The sequence below is a fragment of the Trichomonas vaginalis genome, chromosome II, assembly GCF_026262505.1.
Source record: "Trichomonas vaginalis G3 chromosome II, whole genome shotgun sequence".
Taxonomy (NCBI): Eukaryota; Parabasalia; order Trichomonadida; family Trichomonadidae; genus Trichomonas; species Trichomonas vaginalis.
The window spans coordinates 5,478,396-5,502,995 of record NC_067204.1 but is presented as its reverse complement, the minus strand read 5'-3'; the positions used below and the strand labels follow the sequence as shown (position 1 = coordinate 5,502,995).

General features: G+C 31.7%; 12 protein-coding genes across 12 annotated transcripts, besides 1 other annotated feature; 6 read left to right on the top strand and 6 right to left on the bottom strand.

The window, feature by feature from the left end:
• Positions 1-3,072: part of a mobile genetic element that runs on past the window's edge.
• Positions 798-1,396, top strand: TVAGG3_0491180 (uncharacterized protein; the record flags this gene model as incomplete). Its single annotated transcript, XM_051236187.1, has 1 exon — positions 798-1,396. A coding segment is annotated over one exon (599 nt), but the record flags the coding sequence as incomplete, so codon positions are not given.
• Positions 3,073-4,360: 1,288 nt separating the features above from the next.
• On the top strand, positions 4,361-5,291 carry TVAGG3_0491160 (uncharacterized protein; the record flags this gene model as incomplete). The annotated part of the gene is made up of 1 exon (XM_001318026.1): positions 4,372-5,286. One exon carries the CDS (start codon positions 4,372-4,374, stop codon positions 5,284-5,286), a length of 915 nt encoding a protein of 304 aa, XP_001318061.1.
• Positions 5,292-5,377: 86 nt separating this feature from the next.
• TVAGG3_0491150 (glycine-rich protein family) lies at positions 5,378-6,699 on the bottom strand (the record flags this gene model as incomplete). Its single annotated transcript, XM_001318025.1, has 1 exon — positions 5,494-6,273. The coding sequence occupies one exon, from the start codon at positions 6,271-6,273 to the stop codon at positions 5,494-5,496; it is 780 nt and encodes a 259-aa protein (XP_001318060.1).
• Positions 6,700-7,533: 834 nt separating this feature from the next.
• Positions 7,534-9,252, top strand: TVAGG3_0491140 (ankyrin repeat and SOCS box-containing protein 4 family; the record flags this gene model as incomplete). Its single annotated transcript, XM_001318024.1, has 1 exon — positions 7,534-9,252. The coding sequence occupies one exon, from the start codon at positions 7,534-7,536 to the stop codon at positions 9,250-9,252; it is 1,719 nt and encodes a 572-aa protein (XP_001318059.1).
• Positions 9,253-10,822: 1,570 nt separating this feature from the next.
• TVAGG3_0491130 (ankyrin repeat and SOCS box-containing protein 4 family) lies at positions 10,823-12,388 on the bottom strand (the record flags this gene model as incomplete). The annotated part of the gene is made up of 1 exon (XM_001318023.1): positions 10,823-12,388. One exon carries the CDS (start codon positions 12,386-12,388, stop codon positions 10,823-10,825), a length of 1,566 nt encoding a protein of 521 aa, XP_001318058.1.
• A 457-nt stretch (positions 12,389-12,845) lies between these two features.
• Positions 12,846-14,496, bottom strand: TVAGG3_0491120 (HCP-like family; the record flags this gene model as incomplete). The annotated part of the gene is made up of 1 exon (XM_001318022.1): positions 12,878-14,485. The coding sequence occupies one exon, from the start codon at positions 14,483-14,485 to the stop codon at positions 12,878-12,880; it is 1,608 nt and encodes a 535-aa protein (XP_001318057.1).
• Positions 14,497-14,554: 58 nt separating this feature from the next.
• TVAGG3_0491110 (uncharacterized protein) lies at positions 14,555-15,525 on the top strand (the record flags this gene model as incomplete). The annotated part of the gene is made up of 1 exon (XM_001318021.1): positions 14,555-15,481. The coding sequence occupies one exon, from the start codon at positions 14,555-14,557 to the stop codon at positions 15,479-15,481; it is 927 nt and encodes a 308-aa protein (XP_001318056.1).
• A 435-nt stretch (positions 15,526-15,960) lies between these two features.
• Positions 15,961-17,481, top strand: TVAGG3_0491100 (ankyrin repeat and SOCS box-containing protein 4 family; the record flags this gene model as incomplete). Its single annotated transcript, XM_001318020.1, has 1 exon — positions 15,961-17,481. One exon carries the CDS (start codon positions 15,961-15,963, stop codon positions 17,479-17,481), a length of 1,521 nt encoding a protein of 506 aa, XP_001318055.1.
• Positions 17,482-18,653: 1,172 nt separating this feature from the next.
• TVAGG3_0491090 (bromodomain family) lies at positions 18,654-19,274 on the bottom strand (the record flags this gene model as incomplete). The annotated part of the gene is made up of 1 exon (XM_001318019.1): positions 18,654-19,274. The coding sequence occupies one exon, from the start codon at positions 19,272-19,274 to the stop codon at positions 18,654-18,656; it is 621 nt and encodes a 206-aa protein (XP_001318054.1).
• A 965-nt stretch (positions 19,275-20,239) lies between these two features.
• Positions 20,240-20,614, top strand: TVAGG3_0491080 (spectrin binding; the record flags this gene model as incomplete). The annotated part of the gene is made up of 1 exon (XM_001318017.1): positions 20,240-20,614. The coding sequence occupies one exon, from the start codon at positions 20,240-20,242 to the stop codon at positions 20,612-20,614; it is 375 nt and encodes a 124-aa protein (XP_001318052.1).
• A 558-nt stretch (positions 20,615-21,172) lies between these two features.
• TVAGG3_0491070 (uncharacterized protein) lies at positions 21,173-21,590 on the bottom strand (the record flags this gene model as incomplete). The annotated part of the gene is made up of 1 exon (XM_001318016.1): positions 21,275-21,556. One exon carries the CDS (start codon positions 21,554-21,556, stop codon positions 21,275-21,277), a length of 282 nt encoding a protein of 93 aa, XP_001318051.1.
• A 313-nt stretch (positions 21,591-21,903) lies between these two features.
• TVAGG3_0491060 (Cullin homology domain family) lies at positions 21,904-24,284 on the bottom strand (the record flags this gene model as incomplete). The annotated part of the gene is made up of 1 exon (XM_001318015.2): positions 21,924-24,284. The coding sequence occupies one exon, from the start codon at positions 24,282-24,284 to the stop codon at positions 21,924-21,926; it is 2,361 nt and encodes a 786-aa protein (XP_001318050.1).
• Positions 24,285-24,600: the final 316 nt, after the last annotated feature.

The following is a 24,600-nucleotide window of genomic DNA, read 5'->3' as shown; positions in this document are numbered from 1 at the left end:
TCCCAAATTTCTTCAAAAAGGTAATGTTATACCTGACTGTTTCCAAATGAGTTCAATATCATAACGTGAGAAACCTTGAAAGATAACGAAGTCAGTTATGAGACGTTTTATGTTTAAAGCTAAACCTCCATGTTTGCATAAGTATTGCTACAGTTAAATGGTAATGTCTGACTTTAGTTATGATGTTAGCTAATGGTGAGTCGGGCTTTGACACTAAACCTTTTCCAGCGAAGTCGTCGCAAACTAACAAAGTATTTGAAGGATATTTTTTGAAGGGGTATTTTGAAAGTTTTGACAGAATGTAGTTTGTAAGTCGTTTCATATCGTATACTCCTGAGTATTGACGTAAGTGGTGTTTGTCAATAATTCTTTCCATCTCCTCAGAAGTCTTTTGCATTCCTGACTGTATGAACTCTACGATGGCATAATATTTTCTCTTACGTCGAATGTAACGTTGAAGAAATTCAATGAGTTCACTGTCTGGAACTTTAACGACAGAGGCTTGAACTTTTGACATAAATGTTTTCGCTGTTGAATCCATAGAGTCTGAAGTTGCTGATATAATGATTTGGTCATAGTAAGAGTCGTTTCCTAAACGCTCTGTTATGAGTATATGACGAATGAGGTTAAATGTCTTACCTGAACCCATCTTTCCACAATAGAAATACACACCATTTGAACAGAATTCATAGTCCTTACTGAAAGGAAGAATAAGAGAAGAGTTAAGTTTGTCTGTAGTTTCATTCATGTCTTCATCTACATCATGTATTAAATGCTTCATTTTATCTCCATTAAAAATGCAAGTCAGAAATATTCAGAACATAGCACCGAGTCTAACTGACAAGAGTATAAAGATATACTATGAACATGTTATGATGAAACCAACCAAAATTCAAGAAAGTCAGTATACTTATGAATATCCAAGACACTGGGTAGAGTATGTAGGAGGTGAGAAAGCTATTGAAATCAGACAGGTTCGAAGTATTCCAGCAGGAAGAACAATATTATTGAAGAACTTTAATGTTTTGAGGTATAATGATGAAACAAAGAAGCAAGATAGTTTCCCTGTTGCTGTGTATGTGAACTTAGACACAGGAGATGACATGAAAGTTTTTAATACAAAGCTTCAAACGGTAGTGAGAGAACAACTGACTGCGGAAGGACATCCATTACCTTCAGAAGTTACCATAGCATATAATTTTGAAACAAACTCAATAGATTTTAAAGTCGTCTCTGCAAAGAAGTCAGGTTTTACATTTAATGAAGCAGATGTATATTCGAATGAAAACTTCAAAGCTATTGCATGGTTAGATAATGACGATTGCTTTAAGAAAATCTTTAAATACAGTGACTCAACGATGTCAATAGATGACCTTCGTGGAATGTTACCATCGACATTTACAGTAGAAGGTTCAGCAGGATTGCTTACAAGATTGTCAATTGGTGGTATTTGGTCTCGTGAGAACATTGTTATAAAATCCAGTATAAGTGAATTTGCTGAAGAATCTATATTATGTCTTTCAAACTATATGTATTCGCCGCCGAAGCATTATAGTATAACAAACTTTGTCAGTAAGTTTAACATAAGACTTGTCGAACCTTCTTCAATGAAAGATGTTGTGCTACCTAAAGATGGAAAGGATGGACTCATTATTGAAATGATTTTAATTGCATATTAAATGAGCTTGTTCTTGAAGGTCATTCATGATGAAATAACTGTTGTAGAAGATGTTAGCAATTGTTCAGACATTTTGAAGCGTATAGATGATATAAGAAAGAAGTTAGATAGACCGCAAAGCGGTGAGGGCGAAGCCCGTGAGAACGTTTATGTTTCATTGACTTTCTCCAGTAACGAGAACTTTTATGAGATAATATTGAAGAGAGATGATTTTAATATGGGGTAAATGGTAGCTTGGGCAGCTTTAGGCGCAATGGGAACAAAAGCATTAGCATTTGGAGCAAAAGCACTTGGAGCTTATGACGCAGTAAATAAAATGAGTGGAGGAAGGGTTTCGAAGACATTAGATGCAAATAAAGGGAAGATTGGAGGCTGGGTTGCAAAGAAGTTAAGATTAAATAAAATAGGGCTCATAAATAAAGCATCCAATTTGGTTGCGACTGAGTCAGAAAATGCTTTAGGAAAGGACGATGAGTTTGCAAAACACGCAAAAGACTTTAATGACCAGATGAAAGGTGAAACAATGCATTTAAATAGATTCGATGGAACTAAAGAAAATGTTTCTTCTCCACTAGTAGTTCTTCCGTATGGTCCCTATGGAATGTATGGAAACCCTTATGAACGACCATTTGACCCATTGACTGGTGGAAGTAACTGGTATCATTACGGCCGAAGAAGAAAGACAGTCAAGTTGGAGACGGACGTGAAGAAAGCAACTAAAAAGAAACCAAGGAAGAGAGTTATAAAGCAATGAATTCAACAGGGTGAAAAACAGGTGAAAAAAGAGGTGAGATCTCACCACTTCACCTAAATTTATTTTTGTGCTATGTTTTCATACGTGTGGGAGTGGTGATATCATTAATTTTTAAGTTTATTTTTTATTTTATTTTTTATTTTATTTTTATATAAATGACGAAAACTATTGAGATAACAAACTACAACGGTCATGAGTTCAAGAATTTGTTCTTCGTTCCTCGTGAAAATACATTCTATCAGATACGAGGGAGAAAGGGTAAAGTTAGTTTGAGCGTTTATGAAGGAATGAAGAATGGAAAGTTTATACAAGCATACGATACAAACGGTAAACGTGTTTCATTAGCTTTGTCAAAACTTACTAACATTCATTTTGACAGTGATTTTGACCTATATGAAGAAGAAAGTGAGTCAGAAGAATATGAACTGTTATGTGAAGCACAGCAATGGGAGAAGTTGCAATACTTTTGTAAGTGAGAACGTTTATTTTTTTACAGTAGTGAGGTGAAGTGGTTGGCGGCTTTGTAAATATTTAAGGTTAAGTTAGTGTTGTCGTTTGTGTTGTAAAATATACGTTAACGATTTTGTAAAGTGTCAAAACCGCTAAGTGGTGTACGGAGGCGCGCAGTGCCTCAGTACACGACTTAGCCATACTAACTTTCGCATGAGCCAATTATAAAATTGGCCCATATTCTCTCCCCCGTTGTCGGACCAGAAACAAAATGGCTTTTGATATAAGCCAATCGTTTCTTCGGCAACTCTTGTTGTAGATTCGGAAGATTTATTTGGCAAAATTTTTAAAGCCAACAAAAACCGAGATTTATCGTCTATTATACCATAAACAGGTAACCTCTGTGAACCGTATAAAAAATGAACATCTACATGCCATATGGTATCAGGTTTTGTTGCTTCATATGGCGTATAATATTTTTGAGGGGGTCTGTCACTTTTTGGTTCTTTGATCTCCAAAATACTGTAAATTCTTCTGAGTTTATTGTAGGAAACTGAATAAACATTTTGATCCATGTTTAAACGCCAAAACATCTTTTGGATTCCGCACTTATATTCCTGAAATTTTTGGAGAACATATTGCAAATTTTCAGGAGTAATATCATCTGGTGCCGGACCAGGTTTAACGTTTGGGGGTGTTAAATTTGCATTTGTGTATGCTGCTTTAAGTGTGTTTTTCGAAATTGATCTAAATTCACACTTCATTTCATCCTCGTATGGAACTCGCTTACACGCAATTAAATAATTGAGTTCGCGAGATTCAAGTTTTTCGCGTGTTTGAATTAACCACCAAGAAGGAATGGTTGGTCTACTCATAATAAAAAATGAAAAGCCAAATTCTCTCAAAAAGTTAAGTAGGACCAATTTTTTATAAAAAAAATCCAATTCCATTATGAATGTTAATTAATTTATATAATTATTGAATAAATAATTTTCTTTGAGATTATGAAAAGTTCTTTGAAAAGTTATTTTTTCTCATTTTTAAATATTGTATTAGCCTATTTATTTATAATCCAAATTAAATAACTTTAAATTCAATATTTAAAGAATAATTTTGAAGGAATTGAGTTACTTTCCCCGACGATAAAATTGAGAGGTTTACATTTTGACCGAACTTAGCATGCAACAATATCACTGCTTATATTTATATATTAAAATCAAAATAAATTTCTTTTTTATCAAGTTTCAATTTCAATAATAATATGATGCCTCGTCTATACACTGACATTCCATATAGAGATAATTAATGTATTTTGTTAATCTACATGCAAAATTTCATCAACTTTCATTAAGATCTGCATCTAACATGGTTTTAGCTCAGCCTTTAATAGATTCATATTTATGTTGTTATAAAAATCCCTTTAAAAACATAAATCTTTATTTTTGATTTTTTCAGTTTTGGCAAAATTGGCAAAATTTTTTTTTGTCAAATGATTCTTGTTTTCACATCTATAATCGCACTCAGAAACTACGTATATGTTCCTGGGTACACAATTCCATACTCAGTTGATCAACAAATGAGAAGCTTTTGCAGAGGATTTTGGTGCGATTATCATAAAGATCCAAATCCGAATCAAGAGAAGCTAAAGGAAATCATTAATAGCTTTAGAAACTCATCAACTAATCATGCCATTCATAACAAGATTGCAAATCTTTCAAATTTGGGATATCATCCAGCAAAATGTGCTTCAGGCTTCTTTTATTTAATTGGTTTAAGCGATTATCCACAAGATTTCAATCGTTCATACGAACTATTATTAGATGGATACGCTAACAACAGTTGGTCCTGCGCAGAAATCCTCGCATTCCATCCAATGACAGAAAACCGCACAGAATACATTAGAAAAGCAGCCGACACGGGATCTGTACTTGCAAAACTCGCTCTTATTAGAGCTGAAGTTAAGAAACCAAATCCGAATTACGAATCAATCTTTTTCGAAGCATATACACTCGCCCACTTAGGTGTTACATCCTGGATTAGGAAGCACCGCCCAGGTCCAGAGTTTGGCCACTTAATTCAGCAAATTCACCGCGAACCAAAGAGCCAAGTCTCCGCATGGAAAGCATTAGCACATATGGGCCAATCTGGACACCAATCCGCAGCAGTTTGGGTTGCTGAAGGAGTTATGTCAAATAGAACAAATGTAATGACAAAAGAACAAGCAGCGAAGATGTTAGTACCATTTGTTGAAGTAGGACCATGGTCTCTTGACCATTTGGACATTACTTCTTCAGTTAACAAATATAATAAGTCAACAATTTTAGAATTTTTCTCTAATGCAGGAGATTTACTCGCACAATCATTGTATTCGTATCCAACTATCTACCCTCAATTGTTCGCATAAACTATTCTTTGATATATACTTTAATTATAAATTTTTATATCAATTTATTGAAATTATCCAAATTTAAACTAAAACTCATATATCCTATTCTCAAATTTATGTTTTCTTTCTTTTATAGATGATTTTCCCAAATTATCATAATCAATTGTTTCCAATGAAAAGATTCTATTCTATAATTCCAGGTATTATCAAACAGTGTTTATGTTTTTATGAGATCATTAAGAAAGAATTCGTAATCAGAAAGAATTTCATGAGATATATGTTCATTTGACATGAAAAAACAACATTAGAAACAATGTAAGTGATAATTGCATATCCATGGCCATCATGACCAACTTCAGTTGACTTGAGGTCAGTTGATGGCATCTCGTGTTGGCCATCAATCATAATACCATCGGTGAAGTACTTACCTGAGTAGTGGAAAGGCTGTCCACTGTGATATATTTTATTTTCTGTAGAATTTTCATAAATGGCGTCACAATTTTGAAAGCCGCTAATAAAACTTGATCCTCCACCTGCACTTCCTGCAAATGCAATACCGCCACCTCCATAATACACACCTCCCCCACTTGGGCCATTATCATCAGCATTATTTCCAAATTCTCCAATACCAAACTTTCCAGATGATCCGCATAATCGGTAATTGTTATAACATCCATTCAAACTCCCTGTTATTTGGGTTCCTCCAGTTGATTGGTTTGATGGAGAATATCCTGGTTTTGAATACGTCGAATCCGTTGATAAACCTATTAAACTTCCCCCATCTCCACCACAATATCTTTCACCTGAACCTGCACCAGCTGCAACCATGATTCTGCTCTTTAATGAATCAAAATCATACCAATTTGTGGTGTTTGTAAGTCTAATATCGGTCGCTCCTCCTCCAGATATTGTCATTAGCTGTGAATTACTATTAAATCCGCCACCAGACTTACCCTGTTCTCCAACAAAAACAAATAAGTCAACAACTTCCTTAATTTGAATCATTCCCGAAACATATGCACCTTTTCCGGTTACTTTAGAACATCCATTTGCAGTAGGATCATATACTTTAATTCCACTTGCTCCCCATAATTGGATTTTGAATTTACCAGGAAATGCATGGAAAACTTGTGGTGTTCCAGTATAATCAAATGCGTATGATAAGTTAAATTGCTTTTTGTGATCCAATTAAGTAATTAGTTTTGGAAATTATATGATAACAAAAAAATTTAATCCTATTTTGAATTAATATTACTAAATCTAACAAAAGTGGCAGACTATCAAATTTTAAACAAAATTATCCAATTTGCATAAATAAAAAAATTGAAGCATTCATTTAGAGCCATATTATTATGATGTTCATCAATCACTGGAGCTAACACATTATTATGATCTAAATTCATCTGATTCATACTCGATTGAGATATCAAGCCTCAATTAGTTGCTGACATGAATAAAAATGATTCGGGTAAAATATATAGAAACTAAAATATAGCATTCTCTTGCTTCTTTTAGTAATAAATATTAAGACAAAGGAGAAACATTTTCTAAAAAGGGGTAGTATGGATAATCAAGTCTGCCTAGACTTTTCAATGCTCGATTTTAGGTTTCCGTTAAAATCGAGCTAATCATTGAAATCTATGATAGACTTTCATATTTCTTCGGACTGTTTCATATGATTTTATGATAAATTCTTTTTTTATAAAATTTTATAGCCATTTTGTTGAGGATCAGATAGATTGGCTATGAAAAAAATTCTTATTGGAAATTGTAAGTTGTGGATGCAGTATCTTAAAAGCAAATTTGGATTTCAAGCAATCTAAGGCATGTAGAGTGATAGAATTATGAATATATATAGATATGAATTTAAGATTTGAGTGGCTTCGAAAAGCATTAATACCAATGGCTGTGACCTGGATTTGATTTAAATTGACATTTAATTTTTAAATTTACACACGTCTGATGAACATCAGCATTATAATTCTTTTCAGGTTCATTGGGACCCCAAATGTAATGATTTCCTTGAAGTGCCTAGAATAATTCTGTTTGATTATAATCATCTTGAAGAAAATTCTATTGCTTTAGACTTTTCTATTGTTGTTGTATTATTTAATACCTATGAACATAATTAAAGTTCATAAATTATTTCCGAAATCTTTGTGATCATTGATTTCTTCATGTCTAACATAATATTTGTTTCTTATAATGAATTTGAAAGATATTTATTTGTTAAAATATAAATGTGTCCTTTTTTAAAAAATATTAATGTCCAACCCAGACATTCATCCAAATAAATACAGCGAACTGCAAAATATTTACAAACACTACATTGATTCATATATTGCGCTGTATCAGCTGAAAACGGAAAAGGAAGAAGATTTAAACTCAATTTATAAAATGATCAAAACAGAATTGATTGATTCAAATAAATATCCTCCCCAAACTATGATAAGAGACATTTTAAATATCATTCTGTGTAATAATCGCTATGCAAAGTCATATTTATTTCTTACCAAACTCATATCTGATAATTACCATGTCACAGAGGTCAGCAGTATTGCACATATTTCAAACTTCCTGTTTTACAAAGAATATGGAATTAAATTATACAAATCATATGATTTTAAAGAATTTAACTCAGAAAATCTGGATATTCATATCGAAGATACAATTTACAGAGCAATTATGAATAATGACAAAGAAAAATTCATCACATTCACAGAAAGAGATGAATTTGATAAAAATCAAACGCTTGAAAGCGATTTATATCCATTACTTGAATTATGCTGTTACCACAGAGCAGTTGATTGTTTCAAGTTATTAAGAACGAAATTCAGCTCAGAAATAACTGAAAAATGTCTTAGATTTTCATTTTTAGGAAGAAATCAAGAGATCATGAGTGAATGTTTGAAATATCAAAAACCAGATGATGAATGCATGAAATATGCAATTATTTCACACAACATTGATTTTGTTACATTCTTGATGAATGAGTACAATATAGAGATCGATTTAGATTATTGTGGAATGTATAATAATCTTGAATCATTTTTAATTTATTTCGATCAAACTAATGATATAAACAAATGCTTTGCAAATTCAGCAATGTTTAATATTCAATTTCTTCATATTGCAGCAGAATACAATTGTTATGAAACAGCTGAACTTCTTATATCACAATGTATAAATATCAATATAAAAACTATATTAGGAAAAACCGCTCTTCATATTGCAGCACATAATAATCGTAAAGAAATGGCCGAACTTCTTATTTCACATGGTATAAATATCAATGAAAAAGATAATGATAGAAAAACCGCTCTTCATATTGCAGAAGAATACAATTGTTATGAAACAGCTGAACTTCTTATATCACATGGTATAAATATCAATGAAAAAGATAATGATGGAAAAACCGCTCTTCATATTGCAGCACGTTATAAGTATAAAGAAATGGCCGAACTTCTTATTTCACAATGTATAAATATCAATATAAAAACTATATTAGGAAATACCGCTCTTCATATTGCAGCATATAATAATACTAAAGAAATAGTCGAACTTCTTATTTCACACGGTATAAATATCAATGAAAAAAATAAATATGGAGAAACCGCTCTTCATATTGCAGCATGTAATAATAGTAAAGAAACGGCCGAACTTCTTATTTCACATGGTATAAATATCAATGAAAAAAATGCAATTGGACAAACCGCCCTTCATATTGCAGCAGAATTCAATTGTTATGAAACAGCTGAACTTCTTATTTCACATGGTATAAATATCAATGAAAAAGATAATGATAGAAAAACCGCTCTTCATATTGCAGCACATAATAATAGTAAAGAAATGGTCGAACTTCTTATTTCACATGGTATAAATATCAATGAAAAAGATAAAGATGGGGAAACTGCTCTTGATATTGCAGGAAGTAATAATATTAAATCTCTTATTTCACATAGTGTAAATATTAAGGTGATATGAATGGGTTCTCAAGAAAGTGTTGAAGAGTATATGGTAACTAAAAAATTTTATCCTATTTTGCATTAATATTATTAAATCTAACAAAAGTGGCAGACTATCAAATTTTAAGTAAAATTATCCAATTTACAAAAATTATATAACACATCTATAATTACCTTTGTTGGCAATATTCCATATTCTGAATTCAGTAATCTCATCATCTATTTCAAATTCTGTACTTTTTTTGATACTCATTGTATTTACATCAGGATTAATTCACATGCTTCATGAGTGGAATGGGTGCGGAAACCAAATGATTAAGACCTTTCCAACCAATATTGGTGGGTGAATGTTCACGAGAACTGGACATAATTTATCGTTATTAGTATTCTCCGGAATAATTAAATGCTTATCTTTATCAATATTTTCACTTATCTGGTCTAACGAATGGATTGTTGAACACCTTTGCAAATACTTAGTATACTATATATGATAGTTGCTAATTGGAGTAATAAATTAGGCTCCACCAATCATTTCTTTCATCTCTGCCATAACGAGCAGAAAAGAAGCGAACAGCAACCCTAGGAAAAATGAAGAAAAGTGTCACTGTTCGTGGGACAACCTTTCAATTTTCCTTTTATATTAATGATAAAATCCTTATAATTATTAAATATAATTCAAAAAGTTTTAAGTTCAAATTTCTTTTGATATTTTCTCAAATTACTTATTCAATTTAATTTCCTTAGGATGATATATATCGTTTTCATACAAAAAGTCATCGTTAGGGTGTGCTACGTTATATTTTTTCTTAATCTTACAAATTGGGTTGCAATTGTGAACGTAGTACTTTTTTAATAGATATGTATTAAAAGTGTTTTATTTGAATTATATTTAATAATGATAAGAATTTATTATCAATTATAAGGTTTAATTTTTTGTCAAATGCTTCTTTGCAGTAATTTTGTCATGAATAGTCAATTGATGTTTTACCAAAGTGATTCGTTTGATTAAGCTCGACTTGATGATAAGTGGAATATTGAGGATCTTGCCCATTCTGAGGTCAGAAATTCTTGATAAATACTTCTCATGGCCTGTCTACTAATTGCTAATCTAGATTATAGAAAAAAAATGTACAATTGTAAAAAAAATTGCTTTCACGAATAGAATCAGTGATAAAAACTTAATTAATTATTTTTTATTTCTTTTCGAATAAAGAAGAGATGAATCTGTTGAAGGAAGAATACTTTATTGCACCATGCGCAATAAGAAGTTCTGCCATTTCTTTACGATTCTCATCAACTGCATAATTAAGAGCGGTTTTTCCTTCTGCGTCTTTTTCATTGATGTTTGCACCATGCGAAATAAGAAGTTCGGCTAATTCTTTTCTATTATATTCTGCTGCATAATGAAGAGCGATTTTTCCATATGTATCACTTTCGTTAACATTTGCACCGTGTGAAATAAGAAGATTGGAAGTTTCTTTATTGTTTGTCAATGCTGCATAATGAATAGCGGTTCTTTCATATTTATCTTTTTCATTGATATTTGCACCATGCGAAATAAGAAGATTGGCTGTTTCTTGACAATTGTATTATGCTGTATAATGAAGAGCAGATTTTCCATATTTATAACTTTCGTTAACATTTGCACCATGCAAAATAAGAAATTCAGTTGTTTCTTTACTGTCTTTCAATGCTGCATAATGAAGAGCGATTTTTCCTTGTCCATCTTTTTCATTGATTTTTGCACCATGCGAAATAAGAAATTCGGCTGTTTCTTTGGGACAATTATTACATGCTGCGCAATGAAGAGCGGTTTTTCCATTATAATCTTTTTCATTGATATTAGCACCATGTGAAATAAGAAGTTCAGCTATTTCCGTACTACTATATTCTGCTGCAGTATGAAAAGCTGTTTTTCCTTCGCTATCTCTTTCATTGATACTCGCACCATGCAAAATAAGAAGATTAGCTATTTCTTTAAAATTATAATGTGCTGCATAATGAAGAGCAGTTTGTCCATCATAGTCTCTTTCAGAAAGATCGGCACCAAATCTAATAAGAAGTTCGGCTGTTTCTTTACAATTATAATGTGCCGCAATATGAAGAGCAGTTTCCGATTCATCATCTCTTTCGGAGATGTTTGCGCCATGTGAAATGAGAAATTCAACCATTTCAGTATTATTATTGTGTGCCGCATAATGAAGAGCAGTATGTTCAAATTCATCTTTTTCATTGATATTTCCACCATGAGAAAGAAAATATTCAGCAAGTGATGGAACATTGAACATTGCAGAATAAATAAAACATTCGTTGGATGCATGTGTTTGATCGAAATAAACTAAAAATGCTTCAAGATTTTTGTGTATTCCGCAAACTTGTAAATTGATCTTTTCATTATATTCATTCATTAAAAATGTAACAAAATCAATGTTGTGTGAAATAATTGCATATTCCATGCAATATTCATCTGGTTTTTGATATTTCAAACATTCACTCATGATCTCTGGATTTCCTCCTAAAAATGAAAGATGAAGACATGTTTCAGTTATTTTTGAGTCAAATTTTGTTCTTAAGAATTTGAAACAATCAACTGCTCCATGGTAACAGCATAATTCAAGCAATGTATATTTTTCGGAAAAATAGAGACTTGGATATAATTTGCTAATAAGAATTTGATCTTTATCAAATCCTTCTCTTTCTGTGAATGAAATAAATTTTTCTTTTTCATTATACATAATAGCTTTGTGAATTGTATTTTCTGTATGAATGTCAACATTTTCTGGATTAATTTTTGCGAAATTAGTTGACTTGTTTAATTTAATTCCATACTCTTTGTAAAACAAGAAGTTTGAAATAGGGTTAACATTGCTAATATCTGTGACTTGATATTCATCAGATATGAGTTTGGCAAGAGTTAAATACGACTTTGTATAGCAATTATTATATGGGATCATATCTAAAATATCCCTTATGATGTTTTGAGGAAGATGTTTCTTTGATTCAATCAATTCTGTTTTGATCATTTGGTAAATCGAGTTTAAATCTTCTTCTTTTTCCGTTTTCAGCTGATACAACGCAATGTACGCATCGATGTAGTATTTGCAGATACTTCGCAATTCGCCATATTTATTTTGTTGAATGTTTTTATCAGACATCAAAAAATTTATATATATATGTGCATTCTACAATTAAAAATATCTTTAAAATTTAATAGAAGAAAAAGAATTATGTGCTAAGTATGTTGAAAACAATGATCTCAAAGATTTCGGATTGAATTCATGAAATTTGATTAATTCTAAATATGTGAACTGTCATAACATCAACAGTTAAGTCGAAAACTAGAAAAAAAAGCAATACCACAATATGCCATGTCATATGATTTTTTGATTGAAATTCATTTACAGCAGCTAATATTCCAGGCATTTTGTTGCAATACTAATATTAAATATACTGTAAACTTAGTTTAATTTTATAAAAATAATATCAAAATTCAACTGTCTTTTACTAGTGCTTAATATCAATAATATTATTTAAGTATATGTTGAAAATACAAATTTGCCTAAATCAATAGCATAAAAATCAAATAATTAAAATTCAAAAAAAAAAATATAACAATTTTATCTATAAAATAAATAATATATGAATTAGAGAGTTGCAACTTCCTTAACTTTGGTGAGAAATTCGCTCATATCCTCATTACCTTTTTTGTATTTTGAATATGCAAGTCCATACCACATCTGAGCTATCTGTCTGTTCTGTGGTACTTTAGTACCTTCCATGAATGCATCTCCCGCCCACTCAAAGACTCTTCCGCTATCGGCCGGCAGACCCAAAAATTTTGCAGCCCTTGTCAGCCAAATTTCATCGTCACAGGAAGTTCCCAGGTGAAGTAACGATAATGGGTCGGTCGGACATTGTGCGAAATAGTAGCAAGCGAAGTCCGGTTTAGCCTGGAAGCCTATACCATGGAATAACATGATTCCGGCCATCAGTGCGCATGTTCTACAGCCTTTTTTGGCACCTGCTTCGAAGAATTCTAATGCAGATTTAAAGTCATCGAGAATATATGAAATAAAACCAATAATAGCATAATCCGTATCACGTGGGTACTTGTACTTTGATTGCCAAAGCTTGGATTCGCATATACCTTTAGGAGATATTTCATTTAATGTTTTTAATGCTAAACTAGCAAGATTTAAGTTCCTTTCTGAGAAGTTGGCTGACGTATATTGGAACGCCAGTAGTAAAAGTCGTGTCCTGTTCGTGGAAGGGTAAAAAGCCGGAGATGGTTTTTCAACAAAACTGGGATCAGTAGGGAAATTGGGAGTATCATCATGACAGAACGTAAGTGTTGTAAGATTCTGTAGTAATCTCTGTGTATTATCGATTTGTCCAAAAGGATCTCCTAATGAAAGTATATTTGCAGCGGCAGCGAAAGGCGGAAGCCCGATATCTCTATGCCGTGAAGCACTCATGAGATGTGAGAATGTTTGTGGTTGAGGAATCTGAATATTATATTGAATTCTGATACTTTCCCATAATTTGTATTCGTAAGAGTCGTTTTCGTTTTGTAATATGTCGATCATATCTAGTACTGATTCTTTGTCACCCTGAGCTGCTGCTAATTTGAGCATCTGTTTTGAAGCTTCGAATTGTTTTTGTTTTTTGAAAATGGCTGCGCATTTTTTAGCGGAAGAAATACTATGAGTAGCTTTGAAATGCTGTAAGTAGTAGTGTAATGCTTTGATTTTATCGCTATTTGAGTAAAATAAGTCACCAAGATGAGATAAAGCATCAAGGGAGCCTGATTTTTGAGCTCTTTTGTGCCACTTGAGAGCTTCTTGGAAAGTATTGACTGTTTGATCTGGTATTGAAGCGGAATAACGTTGATAAAGTACTCCTATTGCATTCATTGCAATTGTGCTGCCCCTTTGAGCGGCAAGTTGGAAAAAGTATAATGAAGATGGGATGTTACCTAATGCATTTGATAAAACACCGAAGAAAAGTGGAATTCCTGGATTTGGAATTTCAAAAAATGCTGATAAAAGAGTTAATGTTTGTTTTATAGACTTTCTGACTCTAGGATTTTGTCCATTTAGGCACATAAGGCCTAAATCTACAAAAATGAATGAATCTCGCTGTTTTCGAAGTTCTTCTGATGGTAAAATTGAAGGTTCCTTCCTGAAAATCTGTTGGCCATAGAACTGATCATCAACATGCAACAAAAGCTGTGGAGAAGGAGGAATAATCATTTGAAGCAAATATTTTTGACAAAATTTACAGTGTAAATAAATTTATCATGTAAACTGTCAAAAATTTAAATGTTTTTCTTCTTTCTGAGTAAGATTTACTCAGCTTCAATTAACGATTGGACCAATATTTTTGGCAAGCTAGATTATCCAGATGAGTACGCTTACCTTCAATCGCGGGTTTCAATATATGAAAATGGAGATTATTTCATTTATGATTGTACTTTCAAGAATACAAAATCCGCTATAGTATCAAGAACAGATGGATATACAAGAGTAATGCTTGAGTCCATCACTTTCGATTCTTGTTACAATGAAAAATCTGGTGGTTCAGTTTTCATAGAAAGCTTTGGAACATCAACATATCTCCTTAGCCATATATGCGCATATAGATCACATCTTGCTGCGAAGCAAAATGCTATCGGAACTTTTGCAGTTTTTCATCTTGATAAAAAGTCCGAAAACATCCTAAACTTCACACATTCCGCATTGGTTAAGTGTTATAAGGAACCAGCGAAGTCATTTTATACTTTAGGAATTGACGGCGGAAAAGAAAATCTGAATTATAAATCAGCTCCAGGCGCAATATTAGCACATGTTTATAGCACGTTAATAAAGTTCTCAACATTTGCTAACGATACAACAAGCGGAAATGCAATTTTGATTTTGGACCAAGGAAATTATACAACCAAATCATCTTCTTTTGTATCCAACAAGTCTCCTTTGGTTGCTTCTAATGTTCTTTCAAAAGGAACTGTAAAAATCATTGATACTCAATTTTTATCCAATGAAATGCGCTTTATAGCAGCGGTTGAACCTGGTTATTCACTTTTACTTAACAAATGCTATACTCCAAGCAATTCCAGGTTCAAAGGCGAGGTTCAAAACTTAAATCCGACTGAATTCAGCCAAACTAAGGAAATTAAGATGTTTGGAACATACTTATGCCGTACGTATGAACCGACACCAAGTCCTACGAAAGAATCTGATATGAAATAAAATTGTTTGTTATATTTTTAAATATTAGATAGTTTAATACTTTTTCCTCAATAAATGTTTTTAATATAATGATTCATAATTCCAATTCAATAATTTAACGTTGGAGAATAGCACTGAAAGTCTATCTTTATGCTAGTTGTTTCGAGGGTAATTACTGTAGGGAACTATCTTAGAATAAATATAGAAACATAGGTATATGGTACGTAATAAAGTTGTCACCATAAGAATTCTTTCGTAAATAAGCAAAAAATACAAATGATTTAAAATATTTCTGAATATTTAACAATTAAGTCTATAAGAAGTTTTAAGGATCATTCTATGCTAAATTGTGATGGTAATATTTTAGTTGAAAAGCTATGATAAATCAGGGTATCCAAAATCTTTATGATCTTCGTTTTCTACATGTAGAACATAGTATATGGAATTTAAGGGGTATTTCATATGGTAAATAGCAAATATGTCTTTTTTAAAAATTATTAATGTATAACCATGACGTTCATCTAAACGAATACAACAAATTACAAAGTATTTACAAATACTATATCGATTCATATCTTGCATTGTATCAGCTAAAAACGGAAAAAGAAGAAGAATTAAAGTCAATTTACAAAATGATCAAAACAGAATTGATTGATTCAAAGAAATATCTCCCCACAAATGCTATTAAAGACATTTTAAATATCATTCTGTGTAATAATCGCTATGCAAAGTCATATTTATTTCTTACCAAACTCATATCTGATAATTACCATGTCACAGAGGTCAGCAGTATTGCACATATTTCAAATTTCCTGTTTTACAAAGAATATGGAATTAAATTATACAAATATGATGATTTTAAAGAAATTAACTCAGAAAATCTGGATATTCATATCGAAGATACAATTTACAGAGCAATTATGAATAATGACAAAGAAAAATTCATCACATTCACAGAAAGAGATGAATTTGATAAAAATCAAACGCTTGAAAGCGATTTATATCCATATTCTAAAGAAGGATATTCATTACTTGAATTATGCTGTTACCACGGAGCAGTTGATTGTTTCAAGTTATTAAGAACGAAATTCAGCTCAGAAATAACTGAAAAATGTCTTAGATTTTCATTTTTAGGAAGAAACAAAGAGATCTTGAGTGAATGCTTGAAATATCAAAAACCAGATAATGAATGCATGAAATATGCAATTATTTCACACAACATTGATTTTGTTACATTCTTGATGAATGAGTACAATATAGAGATCGATTTAGATTATTGTGGAATGTATAATAATCTTGAATCATTTTTAGTTTATTTCGATCAAACTAATGATATAAACAAATGCTTTGTTTATTCAACGATGTTTAATATTCCATCTCTTTGTGAATATTTCCTATCAAATGGTATAAATATCAATGCAAAAGATAACTATGGAGAAACCGCACTTCATATTGCAGCAGAAAATAATGGAAAAGAAATAGCTGAACTTCTTATTTCACATGGTGCTAATATCAATGAAAAAAATGAAATTGGACAAACCGCACTTCATGATACATCATGGAATAATAGTAAAGAAACTGCTGAAGTTCTTATTTCACATGGTGCGAATCTCAATGAAAAAGATGAATGTGGATATACCGCACTTCATGTGACAGCTTTCATTAATAGTAAAGAAACTGCTGAAGTTCTTATTTCACATGGTGCGAATCTCAATGAAAAAGATGAATTTGGATATACCGCACTTCATTATGCAGTATTAAATAATAGTAAAGAAATTGCTGAAGCTCTTATTTCACATGGTATAAATATCAATGAAAAAAATAAATATGGAGAAACCGCACTTCATGTGACAGCAATAAATAATTATAAAGAAACTGCTGAAGTTCTTATTTCACATGGTGCGAATCTCAATGAAAAAGATGAATTTGGAGGAACCGCACTTCATATTGCAATAATGGAAAATAGTAAAGATTTTGCTGAAATTCTTATTTCACACGGTGCCAAAAAAATAATGTTATAACATAAGATATTCTTTAGTTTTCTGGTATTTTCGAAGAAGGTTTTCATTAGGGAGTAAATTGAATGTAAAATAATCATTTTCACGCATTTTTTGCACTTGAGTTTGTTAGATATGATGAGTTATATTATATACATCCTGGTGAAGTTGCACATGAATTCACTGGATAAATTCTTCCAAAAATGCACAACATGTTTAGGAAGAGATTCAATATGGATAGTTTTCCAACAAAATACAATATATTGAACAAAAAAAATCGACTGAAAGTCGACATTTCACAAATTTTGTTGAAATTCGGACAGAATAAAAGTAAAATACAAGCCTATTCAATGGAATATCATTGAAATGTTCAATTCTCTTGAAGAAAAAGGAAAATAATTTGCTGAAACATTATACTTGATTGCAAGTGGAGGATCAAGCGTTTATCATGCTCTTTTGTATTGTCAAATATAAATAAAATCCTTATATAAACATTGTTAGATTGTTTTTATAAAATATGAATTATGTGAACTACGACTATGTTTAATTCAAATATAAATTTACATTAGAAGTAAAAATAATCATTGTTCACATAATCCAAATTATATGAAATTTTCGGGCGAGTAAGTGCCCGTAAAACTTCACAATATTTATAATTTCATGATTATTATGCTTATCTTGGCAATGGATAAACTTTCTTTGGTGTTTCATCGACTCTCGGGCTTCGTATGAAGGAGAAATTTGGCGTTCTAGATGAAGATGACGAATCTATTTGATAAGGCGACATAAACATCGAAGAAAGTTCTGGTCTTGTTGACTTAAAATCTTTGATTGGCAAAGAACTTGGCTGCATCTTGCGAGGAGTAGTCTGTGATAATGCTGGAGATAAAGAATCTTTTCCATTTGGCTATACTGGAGAAACTTATATTACGAGAGTAAATGTGCTCTTTCTTGGCCGTGTTTTATTGGAAAATTGCTCAAAAACAGCAACATCTCGCTTTAGAACTGATATTGCAGGGAAATTAAAGCATTTATGTGCTTTTGGGTGATTTCTGATTTGTTTGCACTGGATTTAGAGTAACTACTAGTACTTTTTCAAATTTCTCGACGCTGTTTTGAATGCATTGGCGTCAAACTGTGTTGCTTCAACTAAATGTTTAAAAAATTAATATAATAGACGTTTACAAACAATGATATTATAATATCTTCTTATATAGGTAGTTATAGAGCTCTTTTCTGCATTCCTCTGGAATTTTTTCAAAAGGGATGGATACTTTATTGGATTGCAATATATTTATATTGTATTTAGCAAAAATCTTGATGACATCTTCGTACTGAGCTACATCTGATAATCTTTCGATTAAATTCTGTATGAAATACGGTTTATCGCAATAGTCTTGAGTTACGTCTTCTGTATTTTCGCTCGAAGTTGAGGATTTGTATGAACAAACGCTTAATATTTGTTCGATTTCGTTCAAACGATGCAATTGTTTTCCCAATGCGATATCAATTGAATCTTTTGTAGAATGAGGTGCTTTTTGGATTTTTCTTTCGAACCAACGAAGTAAGGTGCTTATTATCAGTAATTTATCAGTATCTTTTTCTACAAACTCTTTGTGTAGCATAAATAGATATCTTACATCAAGAACAAAGTCATAAAATCCGACATACTGCTTGTTTGAAATTTTATTTGAGATGTCTTCGACTTTTAGGGGGATATTTGATGAAACTTTGTTTTCTCCAAGTACCGAAAATGTTGGTTTCGCCTTTAATTTAGTAAAGAGGGAAGCAATGAACTCCCTTTCTATCTCATTCATTAAAACGAAATGAAAAATGGATAGAACAAACTAGTTACTTGCATCTAGGTACATGGTGAATGACTCCAACTAACCTATATTATACAAATCTACAATATATTTTTTTCCCCATTTTTGGGTATTCAAAAAAAGGAACCTTAGCTATTCATCTGCATTAGGTTTGCCTATATAAATATTGAGACATAATGTGTAATTTCTTTTGACACGCCAAATGAGAAAATTATTGAAGTATTAAAAGAACCTATTGATTATTTAGACCTCCATATAGAATTTGAATCATTACAACCTGTAAAATCATATAGAATTTGAAACATAACAACCTATAGAAATTGAATATGTAAATTTTGGGGTTCAGACATTATGAATTGAAGATCCGCAATATCTTCACCTAGACCGTATATATATATATAACCCATAAAAAAATTGTAGTTTTTCTCATTTTCCAAGTGTTTTATGATCAGAAGATTAATATATTAAGTATGATATTAATAGGTGACAGAAAAGTTACGATTATTTTCAATAACGAAATGGATCGAAATTTCTTATACATTTCTGCTCATATCGGCGATTATATTAAGAACGAAAACTTATTCGATACATTTAATATGGTAGATATCAAGACAATCATGAAATGTTCATGTTTGACAGCAGATCAATACGTTACTCTTCTAAAACAATTTTCATCAACTATTAACACCAAAGAATTATATATGTGTACACGAAAGACAAGAGTTCATGTCCAAAATCTCGATGAAGTTGTTTCAATTCTTAACTCTCTGAAAAAATACATGAAATTCAATATATTTGATGGCATTGTTGATTTTTTAAAGCGCGCAGAGAAAGCAAGCAACGATTCTACTAAATCAACTGAAAGATTGCAAGATAAATCCAAAGAATTTCAAAACTAACATGAAAATACGGCCAAAGGAACAGCTACCAATGCCACTAATGAAAATTACGATCAAATGCTAGATGATTTTACTAAAATTACAGAGCTTAAGAAATCTGATGATTTTGAAACCATTTACAAATTCCTTGATGAACTTTCTTCGAAAGGAAACCTTGGAGCAATTTCAAAACCATGCGAAGAAGGACTTTGGAAAAGTATTGCTCCTAAAAAATATCAATTTGATATGGAGAAGAATGTTCTTCATGTAGCAAGTGAAAATGGAAATCTCAGACTTGTTAAATCACTCATCGAATGTGGCTGTGATAAAGAAACAAAGATTCAATCTGGATGGACTCCACTCCTTTTTGCATCAAAAAATGGATTGTTAAATATCTTATTTCAGTTGGAGCTAATAAAGAAGCACAAAATAATAAAGGATTTACTGCACTGAAGATTGCAGAGGGCAAAGTAAGAGATTACTTACAGACACAATTATAAACTGTGTTGCAGGAGGCCGATCTATCATCCACATTTTGATAATAGTCATACAATTAACTTTGTCAACTTTTCAAAATCTTTTAATTTTTAATTTTTAAACATTTAATCATATTTAATACACTTTTTATTTTTTGATTTTTAAACACTTAATCACATTTAATACACCTAATAGACATATTACATAAGGCAGTCGATTGTTTGAATGTACCGGAAAGCATTCTCCATTATGGAAATTATAATTCTCAAGATTAAGTCTTCATTGTTCATAATTTTTGTAGTCACTTCAATTGCATAATACAACTAGATAAATATAATACCACAAGAGTCACACATAAGGATCCATTTGATCTTGCGATACAAGATGCATTTATATATATATTCCTCCAAAATACTTTCAATAACAATTAAATGGAAGGAAAATCTTTTTTCATATTCAAAAAATATAATGGTTTATATGAAAAATTCTTGAAAAATTGAAACATGGATCCTTTCAATACTAATCTTAATTCACATTTTGTAATTCAATCTAATAAAATAATTTTTTTGTTGTATTCGTGATTTTCAGTAAATCATCTTTTACTATTTAATAAAAACAAAGCTAATACTGTATACATTAATGTTTCTTCTTTGATTGGTAAATTCCGAGCATTTTTTGATCTTCTGGGTTAGGATATTCCTTTCTCAGCATTTCGATAAGTTGATCATTTTTCTCTTTCAGGGTTTTCAACATTCCTGCATCTGAGCGATCTTCTTTGGAAGAATCTGTTGATTCAAGTGATCTTTCTTTAATACCTCTTGGTTTCTGTGGCTTTTGGGTTGTCCTTAAAGAGTATGTTTTAGGCGCTATTCTGAAATTAGGCTCTTTTGATTTAGTTGAACTTTTTCCTGATTTCATTTTGAAAAAGTGACATTTCTATAAATAACTGATAAGAATATTTATTTTTTCATTTTAATAGCAATTATGATTCTGTAAAGACAGTTGAACCTTTTATTTTGCATATTATAACTGAATTTGGAACGAAATTCATTCTTTCTGGATGATTCTTTCTATCGCATTGCAAATAGAAAAGCACATAGAAGAGAATTCAAACCACTCTTCTCTTGCTAGAAACAAACAAAATAAATTTGATAAATTTTGAAACTTAAAATAAGAGATATGAAACTATGAATATTATATGGTTTGCGTGCGATTTTATCAAAAAAATATGAAGATAAGTCAAAATTAAAAAAAAATTATTTGTTAAACAAACATTTTTAATGATTTATGGTAAGTAAGAATATTTTCCAGATTCCTGGCCCATCCTAATGAACTCCTTAATCTCAGCATCTCTTATTTGTTCTCTGATTGTGTCGTCATCGACTCTGAAGTATTGTGCTGTTCGTTTTTTGACTTCAACAACAATTTCTGATGCATTTAACTTCTTTCCGGTCTTAAGAATTCTTATAATGCAAGCAGAAACTGATTTTTCTATGTCCTGCATCTTCAAGAGCGCCATGGCCATGTTTTCAGCTGACGTATACTTGATTGCATAGTTCCTATGCATTGAACTTGGTATGTTATCAGCTAATTTGTAGTATCCGTTAGAATATTCAAGTAATCCTGAGTTTACCAAGTTATCTATTTGTTCCTGTGTATCTTCTGATATGGCAACACTCTTTAATTGGTCAGAATTTGCATAAGATTTACCTTCCAAGAACTTTACAATGGCAAATTGAGTTCCATTGAACAGGAACTTCAATTCTCGGTCCATTCCTTTGAGTCTACCACGAGCTTCGACCAAAGAGTTTGGATCCATGAAGATAAGGCTCTTTTTCGGGTTCTTTCTCTTAAATTCTTTGAGAAATGCGGCTTTCAAAGAATCAAATTCGTTAAAAACCTTAAGTCTGTCATTCTTCATGATCTTTGTCCACGTTGTAGATGGTAAAACCATGATTTTGACATCAGATGAATCCGAAATTTTTTGTTTGACTTCGTTCCAGAAGTCGAATCTATGGGCAAAGTCATTGACAATCTGCTTAATAGGTTGGATGTACTCGTAATCAGCGTATTGTCCCATGGAATTAATCAATGATTGCTCTAATTCGATGTTCGGATCGATTTTAGAGAGCAATTGGTTCTGTATAAACTTTGCAATGCTTGTAAACAAGTCCTGTTTGTCTTTAACGTGAGGAACAATGTCAAATAATTCGCGAATTGAGACATTCATCTTCTTAGGCTCATGGGCCATCTCAATTAAGCCTCTAGCTCTACCTAGAAGCTGTTGGTCTGACTGATGAGGCATGTAAATTGAAGATCTCGTCAAAACCATTAATTGGTCGTGTCCGAAAACGTTGTCTACGTAGTTATTTATACGTAAAACTTCTTCGTTGAGGTCATCTTCGTGCTTCTGGAGGACGTATTTGTCAATTGTCCGCTTGAAATATGAATAGAAGGCATCTGAGATGATTGCAACGTAATCTGTAAGGAACTTCGACATGTTCCAGATAGATGTAATTAATTTCTCATCATTCTGGATAAAGAAGCCTCTGAAATCTGCAAATAATTTGATTGGCATGAATCTTTCAGCGAATAAAGCAGCGAATTTGCGGCGATGGTCCATATTGTTCTGCATGATGTCATCCAGCATCTTATAGATCGGATAAATAGTGTTGTGAAGAAAATCAAAGACAACTCTTGGAGAAGTTGTTTTCGGATCAATTCTCTTGCTCTGGAAAACATTGGAGATCTGCTTCAGTTGAAGAGGAACGTATTCTTTCATGTAAATTTCGGGATTACATGAATAAATCATTTTCAAAAGCTCCTGGTATTCAACTGAATCGAAAACTGTAAAGTTGGCAGGACTACGATTAACCACGTCGACTTTCTTCTCAATTGATTCCAAGATTTTAATTGATTTGTCACGAACTTCATCAAATTTCCTGGAATACATGATATGGACTGGCATAGAGTCAACAAGCATCGAACAGTATTGTAAATCTTCAGTAACTGCTTCAGGATACATGTTTTTGTGTTGGATGAATAATCTCAAGCTTGCTGAGATGAAAATTATGAGAGACAAGTCTTCTTCAGCTGCTTCTGGTGTTTTCTTGATCAATCCTAAGTAATTGATGAGTTTTGGAATAAATGTGTTATCTTGATATGGATAAAGGGCTGGTGCTTCTTCAATTAGCTTCAGCATGGTAAGAAATTCATCAGAAACGAATTTGAAATTCAAAATATAGTCAGCCCAGTTTTGAAAACCTAATCTTACAATTTGGAAGTATGTTTCGTTCAAAATAACACCGCTACGCTGATTTGATTCCAATTTTGTTACTTCTTCGAATATCAAACCAGTCTGCATCGCGTAATCATATAATTTATTTTCAAATGACCACCAGAAACCGATCAAAGCATGCATTAAACTGTAGCGTTTCATCATAATAAGATTTTTCTGCTGAGAGATGCAGTATTTTCTCAATGCTCTGTTAACTGCACCAAAGAATAATCCTTTTGCAGCTTGATAGTTCACAATATTACTAGAAGAAAGACGTTCTTCAATGATATCTGGGATAACCACTACAGGTGATAATCCTTCGAAGAAATTAATCGTATTATCTAGTACATTTTGTGCTGCTTTTTTCATTTTTTGAAAATTTTGCCATTTTTCAAAAATCACCAGATTAGTCAAGTTTTCTGAATTTTACAAATTTTAGTTCGTGTCCATTACCCCTTATATATTTCAAAGTATCAGTGATTTATTTTACCTAATTCAAAGATTTTGATCCTTATTGATTAATTTTAAGAAATAATCTAGAGCATATTGATTTAGTTATAGCTTGAATGTGCTCACTATCATATTAACATCATCAAGATTTGTTTAATTTTGGAAAATAATTTTTGATATATAGATAAAGCAATATATTTCAGCGGCGAAAGTATGAAAAACTTGGATGTTAGTT